At 45.3% G+C, this 24,076-nt stretch overlaps 1 protein-coding gene and 1 long non-coding RNA gene across 15 annotated transcripts; one reads left to right on the forward strand and one right to left on the reverse strand.

Moving 5' to 3' along the window:
• Positions 1-1,035: 1,035 nt before the first annotated feature.
• On the reverse strand, positions 1,036-22,403 carry CTXN3 (cortexin 3). 9 transcript variants are annotated; one of them, XM_083404469.1, is made up of 3 exons: positions 9,216-9,319; positions 7,059-7,159; positions 1,036-1,948 (listed from the first exon to the last, which is right to left on the reverse strand). In XM_083404469.1, the coding sequence occupies exon 3, from the start codon at positions 1,902-1,904 to the stop codon at positions 1,611-1,613; it is 294 nt and encodes a 97-aa protein (XP_083260595.1). In that variant the 5' UTR covers positions 1,905-1,948; positions 7,059-7,159; positions 9,216-9,319; the 3' UTR covers positions 1,036-1,610. The 9 variants fall into 9 exon arrangements, with proteins under 9 accessions (XP_083260595.1, XP_083260598.1, XP_083260602.1 ...); XM_083404472.1 differs by lacking the exons at positions 7,059-7,159; positions 9,216-9,319 and adding an exon at positions 22,329-22,403; XM_083404476.1 differs by lacking the exons at positions 7,059-7,159; positions 9,216-9,319 and adding an exon at positions 10,989-11,225.
• LOC310660085 lies at positions 7,471-15,153 on the forward strand. Of its 6 annotated transcripts, none has more exons than XR_014503151.1 (4): positions 9,874-10,132; positions 11,287-11,838; positions 12,666-12,735; positions 12,768-15,153. It is a non-coding gene; the product is annotated as an uncharacterized lncRNA (long non-coding RNA). The 6 variants fall into 6 exon arrangements; XR_014503153.1 differs by having other exon boundaries at positions 11,287-11,825; XR_014503149.1 differs by lacking the exon at positions 9,874-10,132 and adding an exon at positions 7,471-7,490 and having other exon boundaries at positions 12,666-15,153.
• Positions 22,404-24,076: the final 1,673 nt, after the last annotated feature.

A 24,076-nucleotide genomic window follows, 5' to 3' on the forward strand; every position in this document is an offset into this window, starting at 1 on the left:
CCTTCATGTTTCTCTGTCTTTTCTCTGATCCCAGGTTGGGCCTAGCTTGTAAGGAAAGACTCCCTTGATTAGATGCTGGTCAGCAAAGGGACTGCCTGCTGCCCAGTCCACCAGGGCGACGCAACACTTGCCCTGCCCCGGGCAACAGCAACCCACGCTATGCCCCTGATCTGCAGTGTGAATGGAAACTGATTGCACCGACCTGAATGTATGAGCTGTAGTTGTGCCTTCATGGGGGCATTTCATACAAGCCTCAACTGCTGTGAATTGTCTATTTCTTGCTAATGCTGGATGCATCCATGAAACCAACTTCTGATTCGGATGAGCTCTTAATGTGGTGCGATCCAGTATGCAAAACTGAAAGAACCAAATGGACACATCCTTCTGAGCACAAATGAGCACAAGTCATCATGAATATGCAATAAAAAAGAAATTTGGAGTAGCCCTTACTTCAAAATGGGGTAAGCCAACTCTTTTGCATTCAGGGGGACTTTCTGCTCATTCTGTGGAGTATGGCTCTGGACTCCTGCCCTAAAACTCTGTCCAGACAGCACTACAGTGGTACCTCGGGCTAAGTACTTAATTCATTCCGGAGGTCCGTTCTTAACCTGAATGTGTTCTTAACCTGAAGCACCACTTTAGCTAATGGGGCCTCCTGCTGCTGCTGTGCCACCGGAGCACGATTTCTGTTCTCATCCTCAAGCAAAGTTCTTAACCTGAGTTATTTCTGGGTTAGCGGAGTCTGTAACCTGAAGCATCTGTAACCTGAAGCGTATGTAACCCGAGGTACCACTGTACTGGGAGCAGATGTGCATTTTTTAAAAAATATACATATTTTTAGTGAGTTTAACTAAAATTGCTACAGCTGACGCAACATGAAACAAACCTAAAAGAACCTACTATAATTTGAAACGAAGCAGATTATATACCTTCAGACTTGGAAAGGCACTCCTGATTTATATCTATGATTTCAGTCATGGTTTCCTAATCAAGGTTGTACTGTGAGTGAGCCATATTTTCCACTGAAATCAGCCCTTGAAGCTATCAATCTTTAATTAAGGTTGCTGAGAAACTTTTACCTTTCTGGTAAGAGGGACAAGTGGAGTGGAAATACATTTTTTGCCTGTGCTCGAAAAACATTACCTAATGTCCACACACAAGCCACAAAAATCACATGCTTGCTTTTAAATATGGATATGCTCATTAAAGGTTTGGAGGTAGGTGAGGGGGGGGGAGAGGGAAGAGCCATCTCCTTTTAGAAATAAGGCAGCTGCAAATCAAAGTGCTGTCTGAGCTAAAAGATATTGTGTGCGTTGTATACCCAAAGCTGAATTTTGCATACGAAAAATTTCCATCTTTTCTTCTTGGAGGAAATTGCTGGTTTCCCATCAGCAGCTGTGGGGAAACTTTGATTCTCCAGATGTTGATGAACTACAGCTCCAGCAAGCATAACCATTGACCAAGTTTTTCACCAACATCTGGAGGGCCAAAGATTCCCCACACCTGCCTTACAGCTGTTGAAAACAACAACGCCTTAATATTTTTGCCCGTGTGAGAAACGGGTTCCACATGACAGAGACTTATTGATAAAGTTTTTGCATCCTTGGTTTTTAAGCCAGGGCATAATCAAATTGTCCTTTCTCTAGTCCGTTGAGTCCATCTGCCCAGGTAGAGGTTGGCATGCTCCTATAGGGGTCAAGAAGAATCCGGAAACACCGGACAATGAGGATTCCGAGGAAAATGAATAACAAAACGACAAAGACAAAGGTTGTTTTCTGTTCCAGGGTGATGCCGGTTTCTGCGGGAATGTTCCCAGAAGAGAAGAAAGCAGAGGTGAAGGGCTCGCCATCCATTCTCCAGGAAAGAGGAACAAAGGAATTCCACAATCTTCTTCTTTTCATCATCAGGGCATGGTAAGAATCATTTGCAGGTCCTTCATTACCTGAAACTGAAGAGATGAGAAACGAAAGTATAAGTAAGTCTGTCTTGAGTAGGATGTCAAGGCTCTGAAGATGCAAAGAGAGAAACATTTCTTTGTGACCCTAGATCAGGCAGAAATGGAAGCAAGAAGAATTACCAACGATTGAAGAATGGAGAATGAAGTTAATGGACTATGAAGAACTAGATAAACTAACAGGAATGATTCGAAACCGGCGGGACCATAAATTCACGGAAGACTGGAGTAAATTTATGGACTACTTGAAAAGTATTTGTGAAGATCAGACAATGTTTGTAGGTTTGCAAGAAGTTTTGTGAGGAGTATTATTGGAAGTATTGCAAAATGGAGAAGGGGGAGGATGATTTGTTAAGAGATGTAAAGGCAATATAAAGTTAAGAAATGCATAAGAAGTGGTTAAAACAGTGGATCATCAGAGGTGCTGATGGAAGTCTAAAAAAGATTGTATAAGTGATAAGTTTTGTGGTACATTTTATATTTTATATGTTAAAATCTATCTATCTATCTATCTATCATCTATCTATCTATGCTCTCATCCCAAGTCCTAGCAGATAGGTGTGACGGGTGACATTCCAGTCAGTTTATTTATTACTTTTTAAATCAAATTTGTATACTGTCCTATACCTGGAGGTCTCAGGGCATTTACAACATAAAATCACAATTTAAAAGCACCAAATACATAATAAAAACAAAAACAACCCAATAACCCCCCCCCCATTGTTCTAGACAAGAGCGGCCAATCTGCCCATTTGTGTCCAACATAGCAATAACAATACAATTTATTCATGCTGCATCTTTTTAATATTACAGGGTAAATAAGGTTGGGTTGCTATATTTCAGAAAGTGAAAATCCGGACATGGACATTGGGAAGGGCTGCCATATGCCCAGGTTTTCCCGGACATTTTAAACCATTCTCGAAAATTCAGCCCAGACGCCATTGTTGACAGACAAATCCTGTCTATGTCTGGGAAATTCTGAACATATGGCAGCCCCAGCAGCAAAAGTTAATTCCACTGAAGTAACAAATGAGGTTTTGCAAAGGGCAAATTGGAAGTTAACTAAATTGGATATAGAGTTTGATAGAAATACAAAATTGGTTAGGACTAATCCCGAACAATGTTTAGAGGCAACTTCCAAATGCATAAAAGGGATTGTGTTTGAACTTTGAGTTTGAAAGCAATTCCTTATTTGAGTTATTTGCTCAGAGTTCTTCTCACTCTGTAGTTCCTGGTCCAAAAATCAATAAATCTGTCCCGTCCCCCCCATGATGAGAGCAGGATCACTCAGATTCAGTCCAGTATATTTTGTTGTTTGGTTGGCCTTTTTTTTTTAAGATTTGGTAGAATTAACAGTGTTAGTAATGCAAAATGAAGAATGCCATAACTCCTGTCCTGAGTGTTTTGATAAATACTGCTGGCCAGAGCAGCGTGGAATGTGGAAAATGGGAAAAATCTGACATCTATCTCCCTGGTTACTACTGGAAGCAGAGCTGGGCTTTTGATCCAACATGACCTTGTCTTATGCTTTTCTACAAATGGAGTAAGAGGCTGGGAAGATTGGGAACTAAAGTGCAATGGGTCATAGCTGAGATATTAGGAAGCAGAGACCTGTGGGATAGGGCAGGGTAGAGAAATAATGGATAGAGAAATAATGGGGGTAGCTGGGAGATGGGATTCGACCAAAGTAAAGAGAGTACAGTGGTACCTCAAGTTATGGACTGGATCTGTTCCGGAGCAGTGGCGCAGCGTGGGTTGTCAGCACCCGGGGCAAGGCAAGTAATTTGCGCCCCCTAACCCGTGGATTTTAGTAGGGGCAGAGAGCTGCGAGTGCGAGCGCCCCCCCCCAGATGTTGCGGCCGGTGCGGCCGGGCCCCCCTGCACCCCCCACTCTACGCCACTGTTCCAGAGGCCAGTCCGTAATGTGAAAAGCCCGCAACTTAAAGTGCCATGTCTGCGCAGGCATGCTGCACAACTTGGCCCTTCTGTGCATGCGAGAAGCGTGAATTAGCGCTTCTGCACATGCGCAAGCGGGGAAACCCGGAAGTAACTCATTCTGGTACTTCCGGGTTGCCACGGGATGCAAGATGAAAACACGCAACCTGAAGTGGACGCAACATGAGGTATAACTATACACTATACAAAGGAGAGGAAGCCTATAAGGAAGTAGGAGACCAAAAAGGTTCTGATAAACAGTTGGGGGACAGAGCTACATAGTGCTGTATAAAAAGGCATTAAAAGAGAAGCATCTAAAAAGAACACATGGAGTAAGAATGTGAGAAAAATATGCAGGAGCGTGGCCCTTCGGAGTTAATGTAAATGTAAAGAAGTGGCTCCTAGCTATTTGAACCGAACCCTTCTGTTACACATGGTATGTTTGTATTTTTGTTTGCAACCCACGCTTCAAAAAACTTTCCCAGGCCAACTCACAACAAAAATATAGATTCAGGTAGGTAGCCATGTTGGTTTGACACAAACGAAATATATATAAAATAAATAAATAAATTGTCCAGTAGCACCTTAGCTGGTCTCTAAGGTGCTCCTGGACAACTCTCTCTCTATTAATAATAATAATAATAATAATAATAATAATAATACAACCATACAACACAGTTCTCAAAACATTGAATATTGTATAACCCTAACTGCCAGCTGCAAAAGAAAGACAACTAATTTAAAACATGCTCTTAAACATTTCAGTCCATTTGGCAGGCAAGCAGTACAAGCTAACAATCTTGTTGAAATTCTATTTGGCCCATGTAGAGAGGTTTCTACCTGTGGTTCCCCATTTACTGGCTGGCTGACCAAATCCTAAATTTTCACCCTAACCTACTTCTCAGTGTTGTTGTGAGGATAAAATATTGCTGTGTATAATTGGGATGCAAATTGGGTTGTTGCTGTTTTTTACTATTCAGATATCTTTCTTTTTTAAATCAAACCATGAACTAGAACCATTGCATCTATCCTCATGTTCTTTAATTCTCAGAGATAATATAATAGCCATTCATGTTGTTGATGTGTTCCATGAGGTGTTAGATTAAGAGTGGTCGCATTTACCACACAGGACAAGGAAAAGTGCTGCTCGGTCCACAACACAAATCCCCTTGCTTAATTTTTCGGTTTGACACTTGGCTCTGTGCTTTCTAGCAAATAACACTTGGCTTAGTAGCACAGTTCTGCCCTGTGAGCGCAGGGGAATGTCGAGACAAAAGGGGACTCCCAAATCACCCCAAATTAGTGAAGACACACTTTTTTCTTACAATACTTTAAAGATACAAACAAGAAGGCTTGTATCTGATTTCCAATTATAGTGTCGTTCCATACATTCTAGGCAGTGATACTTTAAACCAATCTGACATTAGGCTCTGAAGAATTTGTTAAAAGCAGTTCTGTTCCGTGCTTTTTTCCTGGGGGGACGCACACCCCTAAACATTTTGTGAATCTAAGTTTGTCCTCATTGAGGGGCAGTATTTCAATATGAGTAGGAAAATGAGAGTACCACTAAATATTTTTAATTTATTTTTAGGAAAAAGGCACTGGCTTGTTTATTAACTTTGTTGTGGTATCGTGAGATTCATCATCACAATCCTCAGCAAATCAGTCCCTGAACAGTAAATTTATTTTATAAAGTACAGGTCATCCAACTTGGGGACCTTAGAATCGAAAGGCAGATAATGATCTCTTAAATAAATAAATGTGAACACTTCTCAAGAACTACTTTGATATAGTTTAGAAGGAAGAAATTACTGAACATTCGCATGGCTAGTAGAGAACAAACCTTTAATCGCAGTTAGCCGCAATAACGCCCTAGAAAGAAAGTCCGTCAACTAAATTACCCACTGTACAATTTCTTAATGATGCTCAATGTATTTTTAAGGGTTCTGCTGCTTTTTAATTCCACCTGTCATTCTGCATAATTTTATCCATGCAGCACACAACTCTATTTTTATGGTATGTGCGACCTGATGCTTGTTTATGCAGAAGTAAGCTCCACTGAGTTCAATGGTGCTTACTCCCAAGTAAGCATTCTTAGGATTGCAGCCATAGGCTTAGCAGCACAACAAATACCAAAGGATTGTTTTTTTTAAAGATAGATACATTTTTGGTTTAAAGCTTGATTTTCCAGGCACTAGTCAATTACAACAAAACAAAGCACATAAAAGAAACACGTCCCCGCAAAAACTCACCGTCATTTCTGAATTTATAAACAATAGCTCAAAAATATACTTTGATTTCTAATTTCTTCTTAATGCTTCTAGATCTAATATGTCTTTGTTTCTCAGTAAATCTGCTCAGCTGATTTTTTTTTAAGGAACGCGCAGTCCTCTCTTCAATATTTACCGTTTCCAGGGAGCCTTTGTTTCACATCAAGTTATACACATGAGCTGAAAGAAGCAATTGGGGAGTTCAGCTTTTTTCATAGAAGTACCTTCGTCCAGCAGAGAGAAAACTTAGCCCACATTCTACAGCAGCAGTTACAGGTAGTTTTGTCCCCATTCTTTGTTGCTGGTCTTCCAAGGCATAAAGAAAACTAGGCAAACAGCCCAAGCTATGGAACTGGATTGGAAAAAAGCTTAGAACCCGGGTGTGTCTTGGTCTCCAAAGCACACACACACAAATTCTGATTGTGTTAGGCAGCAATTAGCTGACATATCCTCTCGTTCCTTTGACCCAAGCCATGATGTGAATTCTGCCTCAGCAACTCCTCGCTCGCTGCTGCTTCCGTGAGTAACAGCAACCCAACAGCCTGTCTGAAACAATCTTCAGAAAACATTAACATTCAGAAGGAGTACAGAGAAATAATCAAAAAATCCCAGGGCATTCCCCATATCTTTGCAAAATAAACAATCAAAGAAATACACTGCTTTTGTGCTCTATTGATTGCTGTCAGTAATCTGCCTTTCAGATGCCACCTTGCAATCGTGCATTAGCCAATGGAAATATTCATTACAGTCAGTGACTTTGAGTCGCACTCCTTCATTAAGACTTGTGCGGAAAACTTATACGTTAATACCGCAGGCTAATAGAAGATAAATAAACCTGGTGACTAAGATGCCCCGCTGTTCATCAAGGCACATTTTATTCTTTCTCATAAATCTGGTACCTTGCGCTCTCTGTTCCTAGGAGGTTTCTTTGGCTGGATTTGATCTGCTTTTTCTCCACTGGAGAGGACCAAACATATTGACAACGCTGCCAACCCGGCATCTATTAGCAAAGAGCAGCCACATCCATGAAGCTTTGATCTGGAGACTTTTAGAGGATCACATGTGCTGTTTCAGACCAGGGTGTGCTGCATGTTCTGTTCAAGGCTGGACTCCAACGAAAGGTTGCCGTGCGCAAAGTGCTTTTATTCAAAATGCCAGTAAAGTATCCCTTTCCAAGACAATTCATCCGATTCTTCCTCCTCCCTGTTTTCCCGTGTTCTTTCCCCAACATTCCATGGCCACTGATCATTTATTCTTCTATTTACGTTACTTAACAGAATGTATACATGCAGCATGATTGCCAATAGAACCTCTTAAGTTCTGCAGAAGGGGTAAGTTTTTCTTCATTAGAAGACTTGTAGGGAAAACCTATAGGTTAATAACTCAGGATTCGTGCTAAGCAAGATCCATCGGCTACCCTGAAGCCTTCCTGGGACTGGGTTCTCCTTAAACCCTCCTAAAATGGGCTTAAAGGAAAGCACCAGACTTTGTATTCCCTTTAGTAAAGGTAGAGGGACCCCTGACCATTAGGTCCAGTCGTGGCCGACTCTGGGGTTGCGGCGCTCATCTCGCTTAATTGGCCGAGGGAGCTGGCATACAGCTTCCGGGTCATGTGGCCAGCATGACTAAGCCACTTCTGGCGAACCAGAGCAGCGCACGGAAACGCCGTTTGCCTTCCCGCTGGAGTGATACCTATTTATCTACTTGCACTTTGACGTGCTTTCAAACTGCTAGGTTGGCAGGAGCAGGGTCCGAGCAATGGGAGCTCACCCCGTTGTGGGGATTTGAACCGCCGACCTTCTGATCGGCAAGTCCTAGGCTCTGTGGTTAGACCACAGCAACACCCGCGTCCTGTATTCCCTTTAGGTTGCTGTTAAAATATGGGGGAAATAACAAGCATGGAAAAGGAGGCAAGGGGTCAGGGTAGAGGAGAAATGAGGGTGAACTAGCTAAGGTTAGTACAATCTGTCCTGGAGGATCCTATAAAGAAGTTAAACAACTTAAACGTTCTGCTTACTAAGGGGAAGGTTACGTGGATTGAAAAAATGAACAGTACTTAAGATCTGGCTGAAAGTTTCCAACACAAAAGGTGGGTATACTAAACGAGAAGAGATGGGATGTTCTAAGTATCCCACCACAAATCAGTGGTGAATTCTAGGTGCAAATGTGAATGGAAAATCTAGGGTCATACTCTCATTGATCACGGGTGCCTAGCGCAAAAATACCTGCTGCAGACAGGGTTCCATTTGCAAACCTAGAGTGGCGGATCCTAACCTTAGGAGATGCATATGGATGTTGATGAATTCAGAGGTGGGTACTGGTTCGAAAGACACTTTCGTTGCCACTGGGACAAATACAAATTCAGACAGAGGTGCGTGCTTGCGCTCACTTTGTGCCAAAGAAAAAAGGAGCAGAGAAGGATATTTCAATCTATTTAGAGTCCTTGCTTCCCATGGTAATGTGAGCAAGCCTTATTCCTATTAGGGAAGGAAGGCTGTGCATGCCATGACATGCTTCCTCTGCCATGCTTGGGAAAACCCACGTTTTCTACAGTCACCTGTAGAGTGAAGGTCAAGGGGCACAAACACAATGACTGCAAGAAAGACTGCCTTGGTAAGAGGTGCACCAACGGAACATTGCTTTTTGGTTAGGATCTACCAGGTAGCTTCTTCCTCCCTGCACCCCTTCCCCAGAGTGCTCCCATCCATTGATCTCTTTTGGCTCAATATAAGAAAGTAAAAAACGGTAAAGGAACCCTGGACGGCTAAGTCCAGTCAAAGGCGATTATGGGGTTGCGGCACTCATCTCGTTTTCAAGCCGAGGGAGCCAGTGTTTGTCCACAGACAGCTTTCCAGGTCATGTGGCCAGCAGGACTAAACCGCTTCTGGAGCAATGGAACACCGTGATGGAAACCAGAGTGCACAGAAACACTGTTTACCTTCCCGCCACAGCGGTACCTATTTATCTACTTGCACTGGTGTGCTTTCGAACTGCTAGGTTGGCAGGAGCTGGGACAGAGCAACAGGAGCTCACACTGTCACGTGGATTCAAACCACTGACCTTCCGATCAGCAAGCCCAAGAGGCTCAGTGGTTTAGACCACAGCTCCACCCTTGTCCCGAATAAACAAGCACACAATCACTGATAGGTCCACCTGCCATTGTGAGGATCAAAGGTATGAAGGTGATGCCTCCTCAGCTGTTGTCATTGGCTGTGGGTTTCTTGTGATGTCACAAAAGCACTTGGCAGCTGAGTAGATATTAAGGCAGGCCAAGGAGAAAGCCCTTTTCTGTTTCCAGCAGGACACGCCTGGCAATGGATGTGACATTCAGCACTGCCCAGGTTTCTTCCACTTGGACGAGGCAAACTGGTGAATGGAAGGAGGCAATCCTCTGGCAGTGGAATGCTTGGGAGCGTTAATAAGGCAAGTTTGCTTGCTTGAAGGCTGCTGAGATCCATGGCTGGAAGCTGGTGGACGTCTCATGATGGACCTAAGAGAAGCTGGCAGATGTTGGTGGATGGAAGCTAGTGGCTTTTGGATTCAGAAGTTTGTGGAGGCTACAAGGCTAAAGCAGACTGATGGACCTAACAGTAACTTCTGGCACAATGGGACACCGTGATAGAAGCCAGAGAAATGCTGTTTACCTTCCCACTGCAGCAGTACCTATTTATCTACTTGCACAGGCGTGCTTCCGAACTGCTAGGTTGACAGGAGCTGGGACAGAGCAACTGGAGCGAACCCCGCCATGCAGATTCAAACCGCCAACCTTCTGATCAGCAAGCCCAAGCGGCTTAGTGGTTTAGAATGAAACTCAAAGACTTAAAGGGCTGTCACATGGAAGACATCTTGTGTTGATTACATGAAAGATGGATCAAGTTTGTTTTCTCCTGCTCTGGAAGATAGGACCTAAACCAGTGGCTTCAAGTGCCAAGAAAGGAGATTCTGACTAAATATCAGGAAGAACTTTCAGATGGTAAGGCTGTCCAACTGTCAGGCTGCTGCTGGCCAGTTGCCCAGGAACGTACAAAGACAAAGAAATGTTTCTTATTGTCCGCTTTTTATTCAGTATTTACAGAGAGGGGCTATAGAACCCAGACTCTAGGATAATGGCGTTATCCTGAGTGAATCCCCACCCCCACCATCTCTCCCACTTCCTCATTTGTTACTTCTACAGGTGCTACTACATGCCCTCTGTCTTTGAGCTCTCTGCTCTCCTACTTTCAAGGCTTGCCGGGTTCTGGGAGATGGAGGGTCTGGACTGCTTGCTAAAGACACTGTGTCCATCAGTTGTCGCCTCCTGGTGCTTCCTCCTCCTCTCCCATTATTTCCCAACTTTCCCCCTCATCTGCCTCTGAGCTGTGACCTCCCTCAAACCCCTGTTGTAAATCTAAACTGTCTTCCTCTTCCTCCTCGCTGGAAGGGTCAAGCTGGGGAGGCAGATGTGGCGTTTGCCCATTCGTTTAGAAAATGTCTGTACAGGGGAGAGAGAAAGGGTTAAAATGTTGACCAATAGGAAAGCCGGAGGCGGAGCCTCCCTGTTTATAAAAGGGCTTAGCCTGAGATTTGAGTTAGTTAGTTCATTGGTTTTAGTGGGTTAGTTGGTTGGGAAAGGCAGTTGGAAAAGCAGTTGGCAGGTAGTTGTAATAGAGACAGTTGGTGCAGTTGGTTCTTGTGTGAGGGGAGGGAAGTAGAAGAGATACAGACAGGATAAAATAAGACTAGGAAGGTAAAGAGTAACAACGTTTGGAATGCAGTTAAAGTTTGTGTCTGAAATAAACTACACTCTTCTTTGTTAACGTGAGAACCTGACTGAGACTTAAGTGATTTACCTGGGAGGACCTGGTTGGGGGCAGCGGATTAGTGGTGTACGAGTCAATAGTCCATGAGACGACCAGGGGCTCCGTACAAACGCCACAGCTGTCTCCACCATTCCTCCTCTGCCGAGTCCCTAACATCAACAGTGGAATGGACTCTCTCAGAAAGCAGTGGACTCTCCTTCATTGGAGGGTTTTAAGCAGAGGCTGGATGGCCATCCATCATGGATGATTTAGTTGAGATTCTGGCATTGCAGGGGTTGGACCAGAGGACCCTCGGTGTACCTTCCAACTGTATAATTTCTTTTTACAGATTACTCTCCCTGCCACGTTCCTGCCCTTCCTGGAGCCCCGTCACCTTCCTCTTCCTAAGTAGGCAAGGAGGCAGGACTTCCTACGGAAACCTGCATGGAGCACGTAGAGGACAAGGACTTTGCCGCACCACACCACATGCAGCAGTGCAGGCCTTTGCCCCCCATGTCCAAGTGTGATGGCCTGGGACTCGGGCTCGGACTTGGACCCAGAGGAGTCTCAGTCCGCACTGGATCCTTTGCCTCAGGCGGCATCACCACCAAGTCAGGGGCCTGATTCTGAAGAGCCCCAGTCTGCACAGGTTTCCCTGCAACAAGCACCAGCTGGGCTGAGTCAGGGGCCTGAGCCTGCCCTGGCTCCAGATGTGCCTCGTTGTCTTCAGCTGGGGCATCACTTACAGCTGCTCCACTACCAGTTGGGTCAGGAGAGGCTGAGGCAGCCTCTGGGTCTAGTAACCCACCGACATCTCCCAAGCTGCAGAGACTAAGGTCTGAGAGAAGGAGAGATCTGAGTACTCGCAGGAAGAGGGCTCGCCTTCAGGTGAGACAGGGAGGTGAGACACTGGGGGATCGGGACCGGCCATTACCCCGACAAAGATAAAAGGCTGTTGGACCCCGCCCCAGGTTGCGGGAGCAACATTGCTGTTTGCTAGAACCAGCCTGAGACCCTGCACCCGACTTAGCCTGGTTTCCTGCCTGGGCCCTGTCGGACTGACTCCTTGCCGAATCCTTGGATTTGGGACTGAACCTGGACCGTGTTGCTCTGGTTAACCCCTGGGCCCAGCACACAAAGGTTGTAGATCTGGTGCTGAAATGGATTGCCAGGTAACTCTCAAAGAAGCATGTAATTCTATCCTACTTGGATTATGTATGGCCAAATAGAATGGACTGGAAATGATCAAATAGTTCCTGTACCTGTGCAGGGATGCAGGCAGAGAACATGTAGAGTTCACTGGAGTGCTGCATTTTTAAAAAATATTATTTTTAGAGATTGTGGCTGCATATTACAATGCCCTTACCAATTAATTTGCATTGGGCTTGTTCGGCAACGTTTGTTTATTCTGTAATGGTAGCAAAGTAGGGAGAACCAGGCAATGCCCTTTTAATAATTCATAATTTTTTGTCAAAACAAACATTTCAAACTGTCACAACCCCCTTTTCATTTCCTCCTTCGTTCCTCACTTTCACCGTAGCCTATAAAGGATGCGTTAAAGAAGATGACAAGATTGCAAAACAGGTGACATCTGCTGTGGGCGGGTGGACGGGGAGGAAGGATCAAGGATTATGGAGGATGAACATCACAAAATCCTCCTCCCCCTCCAACCCCTAGTTACTTATGCAAATTTCTTAAGATAATTTTGACAGCGACTTATTCGTGCAGGTTGTGGTAGTCATGCAGACTGAGACCATCCATCGTTATCCTGGTGCTCTCCAGAGACTTCGGACCATAGGTAGGCAAACTAAGGCCCGTGGGCCAGATCAGGCCCAATTCCCTTCTGGATCTGGCCCGCTGATGGTCCAGGAATTGCCGCGTGGATCGCCAGCACGCACGTTCTTTCCCTCTCTATCCCTCTCCCTCACACAGCAGCGGCGGTGCCTCCTCCCTCCCTCCTCCTGGCTTCTCCCTGCCCTGCCTAGAGGAGGAAGGAGGCTGGGCTTTGTTGATGCCAGCAGCAGCAGCAGCAGCAGCGCTTGAGCGGCCGCCATTTTAAGCAGCCCCTCTCTGGAACCCTTTTGCTCGCCGCTCATTGTCCCTCCACTGCTGCCAGCCCCTGCCACTCACAAGACACAGGTAAGCAGCCACCGGGGCTCGTGGTGCTCTTGCATCATTTTTTTTCTTCCGAATATAATCTGGCCTCCCACAAGGTCTGAGGGACAGTGGACCGGCCCCCTGATGAAAAAGTTCACTGACCCTGCTTTGGATTAAAGATCCGTGATGGGAGTTGAAGGCCACACTAGACAAGCCATAACAACCCACTCCAGAAAGAAAAGCAATTCCATCATGCGCAATGCATATATCCGGAGGACAGGGCTACCTCGAGGCGCCTGTGTACATTGACTGGTAGCAGCTGTCAAAGGTTTCAGACAGGGATCAGTCCTAGCAATTTCTGGAGACACCAGGATTAAATTTACAGAGGCGGTTATAGAGTAGCACAAGTTTGAAAGCCTGCCAGTGCAAGTAGATAAATAGGTACGGCTGTGGTGGGAAGGTAAACAGTGTTTCCATGCGCTCTGGTTTCTGTCACGGTGTCCCATTGCGCCAGAAGTGGTTTAGTCATGCTGGCCACATCACCCGAAAAGCCAGCTCCCTCGGCCTGAAAGTGAGATCAGTGCCACAACCCTATAGTTGCCTTTGACTGGACTTAACTGTTCAGGGTTTACCTTTTTACTGGGTTCCACCCTACAGGGGGTGCAAAAACAATGCTGTAGAGGCAGGGACACCGCATTTGAGAGCCCAAAGTCTGCCACCGGGACCTGGAACTACCTGAACGCTCCAGCACTTAGCTTTGGCCCTTCTGAATGTTTGCCAAACTGAGTTTCAGGTGTTAAGGGGTTTTTGACAGGCAAGTCCTGTGTGCATTTAAATCCCTGCTTCTAATGAAACATCCAATGTGGGCGCCCAGATGCCACTTCAAATTTCACCCTGCTAAAAATGTGGCACACAAACCAACTGCAAGTTTCCACTTGATAGAAGCTGAAAGGAGGCACGTCTCTCTCCATCGCCTCAGAACATTAATATTTACAGTGAGTTCCTGAGGAATGAAGTGAGGCTCAGAGTCAACTGACTGACACTCACCAAATGCTAAAAACAAGCCAACCCACAGATGCCTTTTAATTTTCAAGGATCTGTTCAGGTTAACCTCAGATGTCTGCCTCGCCCTTTTCTTCCTGTTGTAATTGAAACAGTCAAAGGAAAAGGAAAAAACCCACATAACATAAACTGCTGAAAGAATTGTTCGAGATATTATAGGAGATTTAAGAAACTTCTCAGCTGCTTGTTTGTTTAATCACTAATTGATAAAAACCTGCAAAGTGAGAGTTTCCAAATAGGAAAACAATTAGCAGAGTTAATCAACAGAGATAAATGAATAAATAAAAATTGGTTAAATTGTACACGTTTTGAATTTTAGAGAAGCAAAATCCCATGCTATTTATCAAGACGGTGTTGAGTGGGCAGTAGAATCGAAGGGAATGAGGCAGCTGGATTGCACCCAGAGAAGAACGAGCAGAACTCCACTTGTACAATGAGGCTTCCCAGATTTCTTTCTCCACGATAGGTCTCTGCAACTCATCCCCCAGAGTCACGCAGTGCTCAGGATGACGTGACGCTGTGCATGGGGATTGTAGTGGAATGGAGAATTTCAGCCTTACCCATGAGTGGAAGCTCCTTTCCACTTGTGCAAAACGCCTTTGGATGCAGGTCACTGTAATTTAAATAACACAATCAAGCCAACAAAGAAAATTGAAGTGTGATTCTTACCACATTTTCTCAGCACTAATTTCCTCTAAGTTTAACGTGTGGAGGTTGTGTGGCCCCAGGTGTTGTTGTTGTAGTTGTTTAGTTGTTTAGTCGTTCGTGACCCCATGGATCAGAGCACGCCAGGCACTCTTGTCTTCCACTGCCTCCCGCAGTTTGGTCAAACTCATGCTGGTAGCTTTGAGAACACTGTCCAACCATCTCGTCCTCTGTCGTCCCCTTCTCCTTGTGCTCTCCATCTTTCCCAACAATCTTTTCCAGGAAGTCTTCTCTTCTCATGAGGTGGCCAAAGTACTAGAGCCTCAGCTTCAGGATCTGTCCTTCCAGTGAGCACTCAGAATGGATAGGTTTGATCTTCTTGCAGTCCATGGGACTCTCAAGAGTCTCCTCCAGCACCATAGTTTGAAAGCATCAATTCTTCCCCTTCATGGATCACTGCCCTGCCCTGGCAAAGGGGCTTGAATAACTCAGAGAAGCTATGAGCTAGGGCACCCAAGAAGGACAAGTCATAGTGGAGAGTTTTGACCAAACGTGATCCACCTGGAGCAGGAACTGGCAAGCCATTCCAGTATCCCTGCCAAGAAAACTCCCTGGACAAAGACAACAGGCCCTAGGTGAGGGCTGCTTAAATGGCTTTGTCAGCTCTGCCCCTTGCACAGCCAGCATCCCCATTCGCCAAAGTGGGATGTAGGCCAGGATCTGGCTCCTGATAGGCAGCGCCGGCTTAAGAAAGGGGAACTGAGGCCATGATTCCTTCATTGGGGCCCCAGGGAGCCTCTGCCATCCTGCAACACCACCACACCTAAAGGGGTGAGCGGAATTATGTGACATAATCCCATGAATATTTAGTTTTATTTATTTACTTACATTTATACGTATCACACCTTTCTTTCTTCTATTGTGGAATGCAAGGTGGGCCATAGTAGTTTCACATGGAAACACTGTTCACCCTCCTGCTGGAGTGGTACCTATTTATCTACTTGCACTTTTTTGGCGTGCTTTTGAACTGCTAGGTTGGCAGGAGCTAGGACAGAGCAACGAGAGCTCACCCTGTCATGGGGATTCGAACCGCCGACCTTCCGACTGGCAAACCCAAGAGGCACCACAGTACCAGCCGTCCAGGGGTCCTTTACCTTTACCTTATAGTAGTTTGTATCCAGGCATGACTAGACCTGTAGAGCTTCAGCATTTATTAAATAAATATTTTTTAAAAAATCCAAGGGGGCACAGGTTCACCATCCCTGCTTTTTTAACAAACAACAACACAGTACCATACTGAAAAAGCAGGAATATGAAACTTCTCAGCTGATTTGATATGACCATTCAAATAAAGTAAGCTCTCTAGATCTTTGTGACTCAGCCTTTGAGATTCAAAATAAACCATCCATCATTAACACAACTGCACCTAAATATTTATAGCTGTCATCACACCGAACCTCCGGCATGAAACAGTTTGTTTCATAAACATTTCTATTTTGAGCCATTTGACTGGCCTTCTTTGGCTCCATCAGTTTCAGAGAATTCAAGTTCTACCTTCCTTGACATCTATCTCTGCCATGCCCCAGAGATGGCACAAGAAATAATAAAGCATCTTTCTTTTCTTTGATTTGCAGAAAGCAAGATCTGAGTTAGCAGCTCGAATGATTTACCTCCTATGTTGCCAACAGCAATGGTTCTTTTACTGGATCCAAACGCTTTGGCCAAAACAATGAGTGCAGGATAGCAGATGTTTATTACAGCTGAATTACAGACAAAATAAGCAATGTTTACGCCCCTTTTGTCAATGGGAACCCCTCAGAACAGCAATGGACAGACTCCTATGGATGCACTTTCAGTCTACATGAGATTGGTTGAGAGTTTCTGGAACATGAAAGTTTCCACTATGCTATAGCTCCCTGACATGGTAATTGCTTTAGGGTTGCCATATGTCCGGGAAAACTCGGACATGTCCTCTTTAATAATAATAATAATAATAATAATAATAATAATAATAATAATATTCTATTTATACTCCATCCTTCCCGGTTCAGAAAACTGGGCTCAGGGCAGCTAACAACAAATCCAAAAATTGATGCAACAAAAAACAGCATAAAATACAGTATAAGACGTGAATAATAATTTCAGAATTCAAAAGTCAATTTAGGGGGGAAATCCATCCAATAACCATTAGATGATCACCAGGGCTAGCTGGCTAAATTAGTCCTATTTGGGCCAGCGAGGAGACCAGGGGAAAACTAGCTGTGGGAGCCCAGAGCAGGTAATCTTCATAAAAAGGGGGAGGGGGAGGGAAGGAAGGGGAATAAAAGATCAGGCTAAGTTCAAATTGAAAGCCAGGCAGAATAGCTCTGTCTTACAGGCCCTGCAGATGGAAGTTAAATCCTGCAGGGCTCTGGTCTCATGGGACAGAGCATTCCACCAGGTCAGAGCCATCACTGAGAAGGCCCTGGCCCTGGTGGAGGATAATCTGACTTCCTTAGGGCCCGGGACCTCTAAACTATGATTATTCATGGACCTTAAGGTCCTCTGCAGGGCATACCAGGAGAAGCGGTCCCATAAATATGAGGCCAGCATGCCCATCCCAGCGGATATTTACATTTTAAAGGATATGTCCGGGTTTGGGGGGAGGGGCTCAGGCTCAGGCTGCTCTGCACACCGCAGCCACTGCCAGCCCGAGTCAGGGAAAGAGGCATGCAGGCACAGAGGCAGCAGCCCTGTGCACCCGCACCCACATGCCTCTTCCCCCCAGGCTCGGGCTGGCAACAGCTCAGGCTGTCCCCTTCTTTGCTCTTTGAGATATGGCACTCCAAAATTGCTTCTGCCTGCTGAAATGCCCATCCAGTTTTGAACAACCAGTGATCTTGGTTCACCCCTATTTCAAATACAGTCATACCTTGGTTCTCGAACAGAATGCGTTCCGGGAGTCGGTCGGACTGTTTGAAAACCAAGGTGCAGCTTTCGATTGGCTGCAGGAGTTTCCTGCAGCCAATCGGAAGCCGCAGAAGTCGCGCCAGACGTTCAGCTTCCCAAAATTGTTCAAAAACTGGAACACTCATTTCCAGGTTTTGATCGTTTTGGAGCCGATTTGTTCGAGAGCCATGGTGTATGAGATCCAAAGTATGACTCTAGTTAATAATAATAATAATAATAATAATAATAATAATAATAATAATTTATTATTTATACCCTGCCCATCTGGCTGGGTTTCCCCAGCCACTCTGGGCGGCTTCCAACAGAAATATTAAAATAGAATAATCTATTAAACATTAAAAGCTTCCCTAAACAGGGCTGCCTTTAGATGTCTTCTAAAAGTCAGGTAGTTATTTTTCTCTTTGACATCTGGTGGGAGGGCGTTCCACAGGGCAGGTGCCACTACCGAGAAGGCCCTCTGCATGGTTCCCTGTAACTTGATAATATTAATATTTGACCCGCAATTCTCATGGCAAAATATTAACATGAACCTAAAGGCTGACTCTGGATCAAGAAAAACTCTGGACCCTGAAAATGGTTGAGTTGCACCCCTTTCAAAACAACTCGTCCAGAAGAGGTTCCAATTGGGCATAACATGATTTCTTCTGTTAGCTTGACAAAAGCTCTCATTATTTCAAGGACTTTTGCTTCACGGTCCAGCAAAAGATCCAGTCCCTGTGAGGTCCAATTCATGATCCAATGCTTTAAATTGGATCAATAGTTCAGACAATTGCAGGCGTAACCCAAAGTCGGTTGTAGCAGTAGAGAATGGCCTTCTAATCTGTTGACTGCGTCAAGCAGAAGTCCTCACAATAAAATCTTGATGTTCTTTATCTCAACAGTTGAGTTTGGTACAGAACCAGTATGAATCCTGGCATGAGAACTGTAATGTAACTTGTGGGCTGCGAGAGGAAATATCGCATGCTGGAGTTGTGAAGATAATGTGTGATCATTATTAGTAATGCCATTTTACAGGAAAATGTCAAAGAGTAAAATTTAGAAGCATCTGCCTTCTATCATTAGGCAACATGGATACAATTTGATCCAAAGGCTTATGCTATTATGTTTGTGCCTATTTCGTATCTGATTACATTAGCAATATTTGTGTACAGTTGGACCTTGGAAGCTGAACACCTTGCCAGTTGAACGCAGTGGCGTAGTGTGGGGGGCGCAGGGGGGGCCGGCCGCACCAGGCGCAACATCTGGGGGGGCGCTCGCACTCGCAGCTCTCTGCCCCTACCTGGCTCACTCACTCTCTCTCACTGCAGTGCTGGCTGTGCGAATCCGATCCGAGCTGCCGGGTCGCCGCCCACTGTGGAGGGGGGGTGCCAGGCGTGCGGTGCGGTGCAGAGAGAGAGAGAGGGACTATCTGGGGGAGGGACAGTGCAGCGGGGGGGCACAAATTACTTGCCTTGCCCTGGGTTAGGGGGCGCAAATTACTTGCCTTGCCCCAGGTGCTGACAACCCACGCTACGCCACTGGTTGAACGTTTTGGCTCCCGGACGCTGCAAACCCGAAGTGAGTGTTCTGGTTTGCAAACGTTCTTTGGAACCCGAACATCTGGCGCAGCTGCCGTGGCTTCTGATTGGCTGCAGGAGCTTCCTGCAGCCAATCAGAAGCCGCACCTTGGTTTCTGAACGTTTTGGAAGTCAGACTTCCGGAACAGATTCTGTTTGACTTCCAAGGTACGACTGTACAGTGAATGGGTGATCATCTTTGGGGCTAAAAGCACCCCAGCTGCAAAGATTCCTTGTGTGTTGCCTATATCTTCAATGTCCATTTGCTCCCCCTGACCCTACTGAAAAAGTACACCATGGTGCCTTTCCAAACTGTTGCTCCTAAAAAACTTTCTCCCAGACAGCCACTTGAGCAGTTCGCTTTTCTAATGTTGGAGGAGGCCTGCTGGAACAATTCAGTTTGCTATGAGAAGAGACAGATACAAACAATAGCTTCAGACTTTGTTATCTATGGCTAAAGGTTTCCCATTTCTTTCTGTCCAGCATAAGCAACCGTAATCCTGTTAAGACAGAGAGCGCTGCGCAGACGTCAAACTTCATTGCATTACTCACCTTGATGCATTGGTTACTTTATGTGAAACTGAATTTTTTGATGTTACAAATGATGCCTTTTTACATTCCAATTCAGGATAGACGGAGAAGGCCACTTTAAGCAGGGTCTCTTTCTCTGGCCTAGGAAGAAATTCAGAAAACAATATCCTGGCTGCTTGAATACTTAGGCACTGCTTCTATTGATGTCTGGGTTTTATATTGCAAAAAATAAAATCTCTTCAACATGATGGATGGAGATATCTCTGCCTTCATTGAAATGAAGCAATACTTGGGTGCCTTTGCTTAAATGTACATTGTAAAAAATGCAAAAATCAAATTTCTAGCAACTGCTGAATTTCCCAGTCGCATAGCACGGCCGATTCTTTCTCTCTGAGCACGCCATGTATCCTCAGTAAAGAAAATGCCCTGTGCATGCAGTCATAATATGTGACATATTGTTGTGATTTAAGCAAATATCGCCCTGGAAATTTTGCTACCCCCTGCCTCAGAAAACCTCTCCTATGCCAGTCCCACTGAAATGAGTAGGAAGAGAGATGCCTTGAGCTGAATGGCAATGAGAAAAATGGAAGGGCCTTTTATCAATACAAAAAATACTGGTACACAGTAGACTATAAGGACTAAACTGTTCAGCAGTGGAACGTTCTCCCTCAGGAGGTTGCAGACTCTCCTTCATTGGATGTTTTTAAGCAGAGGTTGGATGGCCATCAATCAGCCTTGGATGCTTTGGTCGAGATTCCTGCATCGCAGAGGTTTCGGTGAGATGATTCTTGGGGTCCCTTCCAACTCTACAATTATATGAGTCTTTGAAAGAAAAAGAAGGCACTTGTAGCTTGCCACAATAGCTAGGCATTGTGATGTGGGCACTTCTTCACTATGTTTCACCACTTCTTTTTGTTTATAGCGAGCCTATTGGGGTTGAAGGAGCGTCTCCACCCCCATCATTCTGCCTGGAAGCTGAGGTCCAGCTCCGAGGGCCTTCTGGTGGTTCCCTCACTACGAGAAGCAAAGCTACAGGGAACCAGGCAGAGGGCCTTCTCGGTAGTGGTGCCCACCCTGTGGAATGCCATCCCATCAGATGTCAAGGAAATAAACAACTACCTGACATTTACCTGACTTCAGGGAAGTTTTTAATGTGTGGCATTTTAATGTATTTTTAATCTTTGTTGGGGAAACCCAGCCAGATGGGCAGGGTACAAATAATAAAATATTAGTAGTAGTAGTAGTAGTAGTAGTAGTAGTAGTAGCAGCTCATAAAACCTCAGTAGCAGCAGAAGCCACAACAGGTAGACTTCTTCTCCTGTTTAACCTTTAAGGGGCAACAGTGCCATCCCTCTCCATCTCTGTCAGCATCCAGATTCTAGGCTCGACCTTTTCTCACATGCCCCAACTCTCCAGAACTCACTCCCCTCCTACTAATAATACACAGCTCTTCTTGTCCATAGGCCCTACAGAATCACCCCCGTGGTACCTCTGCACGGCTGTGCTCCTATAACTCATTGCCTACTCAAGTTCCTACTGACTACTTTGTCCCACTTCCTTAGCCATTTGGCAGCATACAGCCCCCTCCTGACCTTAAGGACTGTGAGGTTTCTTCACAGTTCATTCTTGCTTTATTTGCCTGACTCTTCTGCCCTTTCCCTCAACCTTTCCCTCAGGTCCTTTTATCACTTTCCCATTCCACATTCTACTTTCAATTCCCATTTTCCCTTAGCACCTCCATTTTCTGAGCCTTCTTGCCAGTCCTCAGCCTGCCCCAAGCAACTCCTCTCGCTTCTAGGACTTGTGTAGAATTTAACCCCCTACGTATTGATAGTTTCCCCTCTTTTCACAGAAGGTGGACTGCAAACATTACAGCAGCTTTGTTCCATGAGCTACTGAATGTTTATGAACATTCTGTGCCACCACGGCAGCTTCTCACAGTCAATGCCTTAAGGCCCAGGGGTGTCCAAACCTTTTTCAAAGAGGGCCAGCTATGATGAAGTGAACATGCGTGAGGGCCGACCAAAGTTGTTGACCTTTTTTAGGATTGAAGTTTTTTTTAGGATTGAAGTTTACCTCAGGAAATAAACTGCCATAGGGGCTACATTAAACTGTCCTGTGGTCCAGATTGGGTCCCCGAAACAGACTTTGGACATGCCTGCCATAAGCTTAACCACTGCAAGCACAATACAATATATCTATCTACAGTGGTGACTCGGGTTACATACGCTTCAGGTTACAGACTCCGCTAACCCAGAAATAATGCTCCAGGTTAAGAACTTTGCTTCAGGATGAGAACAGAAATCATGCTCCGGCGGTGCAGCAGCAGCAGGAGGCCCCATTAGCTAAAGTGGTGCTTCAGGTTAAGAACAGTTTCAGGTTGAGAATGGACCTCCGGAACGAATTAAGTACTTAACCCGAGATACCACTGTATTTGGTTATCAGCAATTCCTTATACTTAAAAGCCATGGTTGCTTTTGAATGAAAAACACATGGCCGTTTCAAAATATAGCAAAAGATAGAGGAAGAAGTACAAGGGCGCCGTGCCTACCTGAAGCCAAAGACTTTTATTACATCAATTGTCCCGGTCTTTCCTTTCCCTATGTAGGTACAGCAAGACATCCTTACACACTGCCTCCTCAACTAGAAACCCAATGTCTCATTCATTGTGCTGCTACATCAGGCCTCCCGCCCACTGAATGCCCTTGGCTTCCTATTCTTCTTGGCAACCATGGCAGTATGGGCAAGTTCCACTCCGTTCTCTCGCTCTTCGCTTGCGTATTCGCTGCCAGAAAAATCACCCTCTTTTGTGGGAAGGAATAACAAGAAAAAACAACCATACTAAGGAATCTGTCAACATAGTATTTTAACACTGACACCACGTTCTTTTATAGAAAGCTTTCTTCTGCTAATCGGAAGCTGGAAGCAGCAATGACCCAGCTAGGGGCGAGAAGTCCTCGACAAAGGTGGGAGGGCTGCTTCTGGCCGTCCAAAGTGGGCAGGGAGACAAGATGTTTCGCAAATTAGCTGGCTGTTAGGATTGGCTGCCATGGAATGTCTACAAGCCCCCTCTGAGAAGCTTTGGGGGAATCTGAGAAACTAGCTGGCATTCTTTTTACCAGGCAAACTTTTATCAGGCAGGTAGGTAGCAGCGTTGAAACAACAACGACAACAACAAAAATTCCTTCCAGTAGCACCTTAGAGACCAACTAGGTTTGTTATTGGTATGAGCTTTTGTGTGCATGCACACTTCTTCAGATACCAGTAACTCCAGTTGAGAGTGGTAAATGGTTTGTTTTTCCTTGTGGAACTCTTGCCTAGCTGGGTGATTCCTAATACAGTGGTACCTCAGGTTACATATGCTTCAGGTTACATACACTTCAGGTTACAGATTCCACTAACCCAGAAATAGTGCTTCAGGTTAAGAACTATGCTTCAGGATGAGAACAGAAATCGTGCTCCGGCGGCATGGCGGCAGCAGGAGGCCCCATTAGCTAAAGTGGTGCTTCAGGTTAAGAACAGTTTCAGGTTAAATACGGACCTCTGGAACAAATTAAGTACTTAACCTGAGGTACCACTGTAGAGTTGTCCAGTACAGAGAGTTCCTCCTTTATTAGCTTCTCTTTAGAGTACAGAACACCGATCAGATGTCTGAGCAGCTTCTTGGAGAAAGTGTGGCATAGTTTCCTTGCATATTCAGTTGGATAATTGGATTGTAGAGGGTTCTTAATTCTCAGACCCTTAGGTATAATGTCCAGGTTCTTGCGTTTAGTCAGAAAGAAGATGTCAGTTTGTACCTGTGCAAGTTTCTTGGTGAGGTTGATGGACTTCCATTTCATGGGGCTCTTACGAAAGGCTTTCCAAGACTTCAGCCTACAGCCTCCTTGCCTGTTTTGAACCTCCCCGTTTCGATGCCAAATTAAACTTTTAAAATCCGATTTTACCGTCTCAGCTCTACTCACGGGTGATTACTTTAGAGTCAAATTGTCCACAGGAAAAAGTCAATGCTCTCCGGCAACAGCTATGCGGCTTCGCTCTGTGGAAGAAGCAGACGATTCGAAGCACCATGCCGCTCACCCCACGTCGCTCCGGATCCCCGAAACTGGGTTTCCCCGTGAGTAGGGGAGGCGCAAAGGGTGCCCACTGAATCCCACGTTCACAGGCTTCTCCCACCTGTGATTTTTACGGGTCTCCGCCTTCACCGCGGCAGTGCAGACCCAAATTCCCACAGGGCAAGTTCCTCCCGATCAGAGGAACTCCACCATTGCTGGAGGCACCAACCCGGAAGTCAAAGGCTCA

This window comes from Podarcis tiliguerta (assembly GCF_965153285.1).
Source record: "Podarcis tiliguerta genome assembly, chromosome: 11".
Taxonomy (NCBI): Eukaryota; Metazoa; Chordata; class Lepidosauria; order Squamata; family Lacertidae; genus Podarcis; species Podarcis tiliguerta.

Coding starts and splice junctions, on each gene's coding strand:
- CTXN3 (XM_083404472.1), bottom strand. CDS start 1,904: ATGATGAAAAGAAGAAGATTGTGGAATTCCTTTGTTCCTCTTTCCTGG.